The sequence below is a fragment of the Folsomia candida genome, unplaced genomic scaffold (assembly GCF_002217175.1).
Source record: "Folsomia candida strain VU population unplaced genomic scaffold, ASM221717v1 Fcan01_Sc014, whole genome shotgun sequence".
Taxonomy (NCBI): Eukaryota; Metazoa; Arthropoda; class Collembola; order Entomobryomorpha; family Isotomidae; genus Folsomia; species Folsomia candida.
The window spans coordinates 3,193,943-3,202,329 of record NW_019091206.1 but is presented as its reverse complement, the minus strand read 5'-3'; the positions used below and the strand labels follow the sequence as shown (position 1 = coordinate 3,202,329).

General features: G+C 35.3%; 1 protein-coding gene across 1 annotated transcript; it reads right to left on the bottom strand.

Moving 5' to 3' along the window:
* Window positions 1-1,038: 1,038 nt before the first annotated feature.
* Window positions 1,039-1,934, bottom strand: LOC110855986. Its single transcript, XM_022104425.2, has 2 exons — window positions 1,732-1,934; window positions 1,039-1,358 (listed from the first exon to the last, which is right to left on the bottom strand). Exons 1-2 carry the CDS (start codon window positions 1,865-1,867, stop codon window positions 1,108-1,110), a joined length of 387 nt encoding a protein of 128 aa, XP_021960117.1. The 5' UTR covers window positions 1,868-1,934; the 3' UTR covers window positions 1,039-1,107.
* Window positions 1,935-8,387: the final 6,453 nt, after the last annotated feature.

The following is an 8,387-nucleotide window of genomic DNA, read 5'->3' as shown; positions in this document are numbered from 1 at the left end:
ATTAAATTAATTTAAATAGGTATTTATTATCTCGAGAATCTCAAATTTTCTTTATTAAAAATTCCTAAAAAGATGTTCCTCATTTACATACATATTTGTTATTTTAATAGGTTTGATTTTTTTGGAAACAAATAAATAAATTTGGAAACAAATAAACAAAAAAAAAATCAGGAAAATATTCAAATTTGGAAACTTTCATTTTTATTTACCATATCATAACAATTTCTCTTTCAAAATGATCCTCATTTACATATTTACATGTGCCCACGGATTTGTTTGTTGAAATAAAAACGTAAATTTGGGAAATGTTTTTATCAAAAATTGGAAAATTTAGTTTTTGTTCATTTTCATTTTTCATAAATATGTAAACATTTCCTCAAGGTTTTCCTAGGAACTTTCTTTTTTATGCGTCATTTTATAACGATAATTGTGCCAAAATCATTATCATTTACAAATGAGCACGGATTTATTTATTTCAATAATAAAAACAAAATCTCTGGAAATGTGTATGAAAAATTGAAAACTTTCGTTTTTATTTGTTCATTTTTCATAAATATGTAAACATTTCCTCAAGCTTTTCCTTTTTGACTGCCTTCAACAAAACAGCCCTGGACGGATTGGATCCACTTGGCCATCTTGATGTCGGACAGCTTCTGCTCCCCGTTTCCGGGAATGATAAGCACGCACGTGCTCTGGTCTCCGTCCGCTAATTCTTATTTTTTAAGAAATAAAAAAAATTATGAAATTTCTATTACGAAATCTAAAAAACTGGAAGCTTTGATTTTTATTTGTCATTTCATCGAATGCTACAAAACCCCTCCTCATTTGCATATGCTCCCCGATTTTTGTTCCAATTAAACCAAAAATTTGTATCGTCAAAAGTTAGAAACTTTCGTTTTATTTTATTTCTTATGTGAAAAAAATTGCTTATGGTTTCCCTTTTTGACTACATTCGACAAAAACACTTGGGCGGAAAATTTCACAAAAATCTGCTCTATTTGTAATTATTTTTGCGAAATAAAACGAAAATTCAGGAAATTTTTATCATAAAAAATTGGAAACTTTCGGTTTTATTTGTTCATTTTTCATAAATATGTAAATATTTCCTCAAGCTTTTCCCTTTTGACTGCCTTCGACAAAGCATCCCTGGACGGATTGGATCCTCTTGGCCATCTTGATGTCGGACAGCTTCTGCTCCCCGTTTCCGGGAATGATGAGCACGCACGTGCCTTGACAGTCCTTCTCCGTGCACGCGGACACGCACGTGCCTCGCGTGTCCACCGCTTGCGCCCTGCTCAACCAGCGACGTGGCATATTTTTACAGGCGCCGTCAGGAAGGTCGAAATGGGTGGACATTCCTAAAATAAAAAAATCAAAGTTTTCAACTCAGAAATATATTTTTCATGAAATTTTGTAAATTAATTTATGCAATCAAATCAATGCGATTATTTAAAGGAGATATCACATAAAAACTCATTCTTTGTCATGAAATAAATCAATTTTGTAATGGAAGCAAATTTTTAATAAATTTTGGAAATAAATTTTCACAATATTTCAATATAATTTTGGATTAATTGTATGTACCTAAATACGCTTGTTTCTTAAAGTACTACAAAATCTTCCCAAATTTATTCACGCTTTTAAACAAATAAACCAAAATTCATGACAAAAAAATCACCGTCCTAAATTTCCCGTTCAAAATATATTTTCCCCAAAATTATGGAAACTTACCATTTTGATACTCCTCATCATAAAAGTCCGCCTTTGTCCCGAGCCTTTCATACTCGTCCCGAATCAGTTCCAGTTTCAAGGCGGAAACAGCCACGAAGAAGAAAATCGACGCGAAAATGATCACTTTTTGTGCCATGATGATAACGATAAATTTTTGTGTGACGTGACGTGACTCACTTTCAAAACTTGACTGAGGGCAAAATAAATAAGGTGCAGGCAGCTTTTGTGCTACAGAACCAGTGGCCGCGGAAGCCGTGGGGACATGAGGGGACACTAACTTTGTAGAGGAGGGTTAATATAAAATATTACAAGGGACATCAAATAACTGTGAGCACATTGTCCGCGACGCTTCCGCGGCCACTGCATAAAAGCATGTTAAACTTATGTAATCAGTGGCCGCGGAAGCCGTGGGGACATTAACATCGTAGGATAGGGAAGTGAGGGGTATATATGACATGGGCAGATGACACCGACAGTGTAGATATTGTCTCTCTGTCCGCCCCTACGCTTCCGCGGCCACTATTCGTTAATATTCACCGCACAAGGGAGACAAACAGTAGCCGCGGAAGCAGTGGGGACATCTGGGGACAGTAACATTATAGAATGAGGGAGGGTGGGGTTTAAATAAAATGGGCAGGCGATGCGGACATTGAACAACCGTGGGGCCATTGTCCCTCTGTCCCCACGCATCCGCGGTCCCTGGTCAGAATTAAGATGCAAAAGTACATTCACTTCTTCTTCTCTTTATTATGCAACCCAGCCTCATGAATGAACACTACGCAATGTGGTACATCGAAGGAATAGTTGTAAATATTTTGTGTGGTTGGTGACAACTTCATAAAATGTCAACTAACCGGAATTCACATTCTTCTCGTCGTCGTCGAGTTCATCACAACAGTTTTCAAGCCAACAATATGTACGAAGGGACATAGAAAATTCTTCAGATGAAAAATAAATGAGATAACAAATAATCAGACGACGGTTATTTATTTTGGTTAGAAATCTTACAAATATGTATTTAATATTTTGGAATAAATGGAAATATTGGCTCGTTTGCATTTATTCTTGAGACGACAAATAAACCGATGACAATTAACCACAGGACGGATATGAATTTATGAGAAATCTTCGAAATATATATGTACTTACGAAAAAAACGCCAAAATATTTCCGAAATATGTACACGAAAAAAATTTAAGGATACGAATTTTCGCAAAATTTGTACATTTGCTGTGAATTTATCGTAGTCCAATTTCTTTGAACAAACAAATTATAAAAAGTTGAAAATGAATACATTTGCTGTGAATTTATCGTAGTCCAATTTCTTTGAACAAACAAATTATAAAAAGTTGAAAATGAATACATATCCACCCTCTGGTCATCATCATTGTTAAATAATTGGGTGGGGATCGTATAGAAGAAATGAAGGGTTTGTTGGGTGATAAATATTAGCTATTCAGGTCACACAGAGAGAAACTCTTGCCACAAAGTCGCGACAGTTTCACCGTTTCGTTCTTCTTGTCACCAGAAGAATTCTTAATATGAAACCTTTCCTTTCTTATTATTACGTCTAAAATTAGACATGCACAACTTCAACAATCCCTCAACAATTGACAAGAAATCTGAAATTTTAATACGAATTAATTATTATTTCGTCACGGTCATAAATTAGTTGCAAATTAATTGCACTAAATAATTCTAAATTAATTCCTTCGATTCGCCACCAGGGACTTAAATTATTTGCAAATTAATTCCTCTGATTCGCCATCGGGAACATAAATTACTTTCAAATTAATTGCACTAAGTAACTGCTAATTAATTGCACTAAATAATTGAAAATTAATTGTACTAAATAATTGCAAACTAATTCCACTAAATAATTGCAAATTAATTTCACTAAATAATTGGAAATTAATTGTACTAAATAATTACAAACTAATTCCACTAAATAATTACAAATTAATTGCACTAAATAATTGGAAATTAATTGTACTAAATAATTACAAACTAATTCCACTAAATAATTACAAATTAATTGCACTAAAGAATTACAAATTAATTCGACTAAATAGGTAGAAATTAAGTCCACTAAATAATTGAAAATTAAATACACTAACTAATTGCAAATTAATTCCACCAAATAATTCCAAATTAAGATAGTTTTACAGTTGTTGTCACCAGAAAAATCTAAAATATGACAAGAAACCTATTCCTTTCTTATTATTATGTCTAAAATTAGACATGCACGACTCCCACAATTGACAAGACATACGACGAAATTACGCCATTTACAAATTGTAACTCCGTAAACTTCGCAAGCTAAATACGTGAAAACTTTCCCGTAAAATTGCATAGGGAATTCTATATACCTAATTACGAATTTATCCTAAACTTGTACCGATCAAGGCATCGCTTTTTTTGTGAAAGCTTTTAAAATTGTTTCATTTCAAGATTTTCATTAACAAAACAAGACATTCCATCTCTTCGTACAAAAAATGAATAATCCACATTTACAAAATAAACTCAATCGACTTTATCCTGCGTCAAATTGTGACTAAAAATCCCAATTATTTCGCACCGTCATAACCAGGTTAGAAATTTGATCTAGTTATTAAGTAATTTCGCATGACATTCCAAAACTTAAATTTCAAATTTAATTAATTTGTTGAGGTCGGATCTGATTCGCCATCACGGACATAAATTAATCCCAAATTAATTGCAATTAATTATTTCAAATTGAAATTAAATGAAAATCATCAGCGGAAACAATTGTTACTCAATTTCTTCCTGCAGCATGATTCCGAATCAGGGCTTATGACACCATTCTGTCCGTCCGTCCATCCGTCTTACCATAAAGCTCATAAAGTCGACTTGAAATTTGTCTTACAAATACGGTACTCGGGCTAAATAAAATAAAAAATGTAGGTACTTTGTGGTACTAGAAGTACCGATTTGACAAAAAATGCGAACTCATTTGTTTTAAACAACTGTCCTCAAAAACAAATCACCGTTTTTGAACCTATGATAGAAAATTGTATCTTTATTAAATCTTGAATTTATCCAGACTATAAAATTGTTCAAACGACGTCAAACTCTGAAAAAACGTAATTTTTAGCCCGAGTCAGGGCTTATGGAACCGTCATGTCCGTCCGTCCGTCTGTCCGGCACGATAGAGCCAAAACGGCTGAACCGAATGACTTGAAATTTTTACCATATGCATATTGGGCAAAGTTAGGAAACGAGTTCGAAGATGGGCCAAATCGGTCCAGTGGTTGACCGGTGGAGGTCATCGGAGTGGGTGGGGTATTATGCACCAAAATTTCAAAATTGTCGTAGAAAGCTGAAATTTGGTACAGAGGTTGCTAATAGTTCCTAATAGATAAAAATGACTTCAAGTTGAAAAAATTTTCAATTTGAGGGACCCCATAGGGTGACCCATACTGATTTTTCAAAATCGTCATATCGACCTGAAATTTGATAGGGAGGTTGCTAATAGGTCTTATTTGAAGAATATGAAATGAAATTGGTAAAATTCTTGTCTGGAGCGACCCTATGGGGTGACCCATACCGATTTTTAGAATTTGCTGGAAAACCATGAAATTCGGCACGGTGGTACGTAATGGCTTCTCATGAAATAATATGAAGTTAAAAGTGAGCAAAGTGTAACCAGAGAGTAACCCTGGAGCTGGTCCATACCGTTTTTAATAGAAAATAATAATAGAAAATCTAAGAAACATTTAACTATCCACAACAAGGAGTTTGGTAACATTATGTCGGTCAATTCGGAGAAAAATTTAGAAATCTGATTCACGGAGTCAGGGACTCTGTCCCTGACTCGGGCTATATGGAGTCTGCACTGTAGGTTTTTAAATTCTGTTTCGAATATTGTATAAAATTGTTCAAACGACGTCAAACTCTGAAAAAACGTAATTTTTTAAATTCTATGATAGAAAATTGTATCTTTATTAAATCTTGAATTTATCCAGACTATAAAATTGTTCAAACGACGTCAAACTCTGAAACACCATAATTTTTTAGATTCTGTTTAGAATATTGGTATCTAATTTTTATAGGACGAGGAACCTCCTAAGGTGACTTTGTAGGTCATGAATTAGTCAAATTCAGTATCCTGGATTTTTTTTATGTCACACATATTTATTTTACGATTTACACAGAATTCACAATTAAAAGAGTGCGACATGCAGCGTGATGATCATATCCCGGACAAATATTTTTTTATCCTACCCTACTCGTGTTGAGCTCAACATGAGTAGGGTAGGATAAAAAAATTTTTTTTCCGGGGTATGGTGATGATTGTGACGAAATACAGGGGTTCTGGCTCGATCCTCCGGGTCTAAAAAGTCCTGTTTTCTTGGCAGGGAGGAGCGTGCACACGCTCGGATACACTTTTGCACGGATTTATGTGAAATTTTAAACTTTGTCCTAGAGATGCGAAATTTGGCATGCACATGCACCAACATATGCTGCATCGTAATATAACATCAATTCCCGTTCCGTTCGCTATAAATTTTTCAGGAAAAATCAAAAACCAAATGTCATCCCTATCATTTCGCATGCTAAAACAAATTAAAGTGTGATTTTAAAAAAAAATTACCTCGGCTCTCGGAAATATTTTACAAATTCCGTTCTCGTAGATGTCTTCCACAAGAGCACGGGGAGTTTTTAAAAGCTCGAAAAAGCTCCTCCCTTTTACCACTGCAAGGGGGTGTGGTCCAAAAACTGGTGTCTTTTTTTATCGTTTTTTCACGTATTTTTGAACTACAAAATTCCCAATATCATATTTATTGAGTGTTATATGCAAACCAGCCACACCCACTCAGAGGGAGGGGTTGAAAATTTGGGGAACTTTGAGAGCCATGCAGATTTCATCATCGATCGCGACATTTGCTCATAATTCGTCCAATAAGCTGCTATGATGAGTTTGCATACACATGTGTATAACATAAACATGTGTAAACAATATTATTTAGTTGCTTGTTAGGTACACTTTCTTACGAATTACGAGTAAATGTTGCGATCGATGATGAAATCTGCATGGCTCTCAAAGTTCCCCAAATTTTCAACCCCTCCCTCTGAGTGGGTGTGGCTGGTTTGCATATAACACTCAATAAATATGATATTGGGAATTTTATAGTTCAAAAATACGTGAAAACCCGATAAAAAAACTCACCAGTTTTCGGACCACACCCCTGGGAGTGGTAAAAGGGAGGAGTGTTTTAAGCTTTTAAAATCTACTCCAAGCAACTTTGCGGGGCCTTTTAAGATGGCATTATTACTGAAAGTCGGACTCTTAATAAATGATTTGCATATAATTTAGCGATGCATTATTAACTTCATGCCAAATTTCAGCATCTCACGACAAATTTAGAATGTTTCTATGACATTTAAATTTGTGTGCGGTCCATCCGATCCACCTAAATGACCCCCACCGGTCAACCACTTGACCGATCAGGCTCATCTTCGAACTCATCCTTACTTTTGACCCGAAGATCAAGTGTACAAAATTTCAAGTCGATAGCTTGTCTTTAAAGAGAGTAATCGTGCGCACAGACGGACGCACAGACGGACGGACAGACAGACATCCTGACGAATATATAAGGCCATCTTAAAAGGCCTAAAAACTGCCCATGCTCTTATGGAGGACATCTACGAAACCCGAATTTGCAAAATATTTCCCAGAGCTGAGGTATAATTTTTTAGAAAGCAGAGTTTAACATGTGAAATGATAGGGATGACATTTGGTTTTTGATTTTTCCTGAAAAATTTATAGCGAACGGAACGGGAATTGATGTTATATTACGATGCAGCATATGTTGGTGCATGTGCATGCCAAATTTCGCATCTCTAGGACAAAGTTTAAAATTTCACATAAATCCGTGCAAAAGTGTATCCGAGCGTGTGCACGCTCCTCCCTGCCAAGAAAACAGGACTTTTTAGACCCGGAGGATCGAGCCAGAACCCCTGTATGTATGTCGTTAACTAATTTTTGAAGGACACACTGTAAATAAAGTTGAGTAAAATTGCCACCAAAGCAAGTGTTGAGCATAATTTACTCTGACAAAGGTAAAATTTACTCAAGGTTGAGCAAAAATCTTTCGACTTTGAGTAAATTTTACCCTTGTCTGGGTAAAATTTACTCAAGAGTTGCTTTGGTGGCAATTTTACTCAAAATTGAGTAAATTGTAATCAAATTTATTTCGAGTGCAAAGAACTTCGTTAGGTGATCTTGTAGGTCAAAAGGTCATAGGTCATAAATAAAAACGGATTCTGTATATTTATTTATTTACGATTTACACAGAATTTACAATTAAAAGAGGGTAAAAAGCAGATTAATTATGACGAAATACGTCGTCACCTTAATGACACTTCCACCATTTTGGTCCGCCTGAGGGACGTAATACATGACCGCGTCATCTACCCAGACGGGACCATGTGAACTGCTACTTCTCACCCGGATCGGGCAGGAAATGAGATCCCATAAGCTCGATACCCGATTCGGTTAATTTCGATTATACCCGAGTCGTCACATTTCTCGAATGTTTCCAATTAAATTTTCGCATATCAGTAGTTCATTATAAACTTCGTTATGCGATGTTGTAGGTCAAAAGGTCATAAATAGGTCAAATTCAGCATCA

Bases quoted from the DNA above. Each gene is read 5' to 3' on its own strand.
- LOC110855986 (XM_022104425.2), bottom strand. From the start codon at position 1,867: ATGGCACAAAAAGTGATCATTTTCGCGTCGATTTTCTTCTTCGTGGCT. The intron at 1,359-1,731 runs GTAAGTTTCCAT...TTTTTATTTTAG, and splicing joins TGATGAGGAGTATCAAAATG to GAATGTCCACCCATTTCGAC.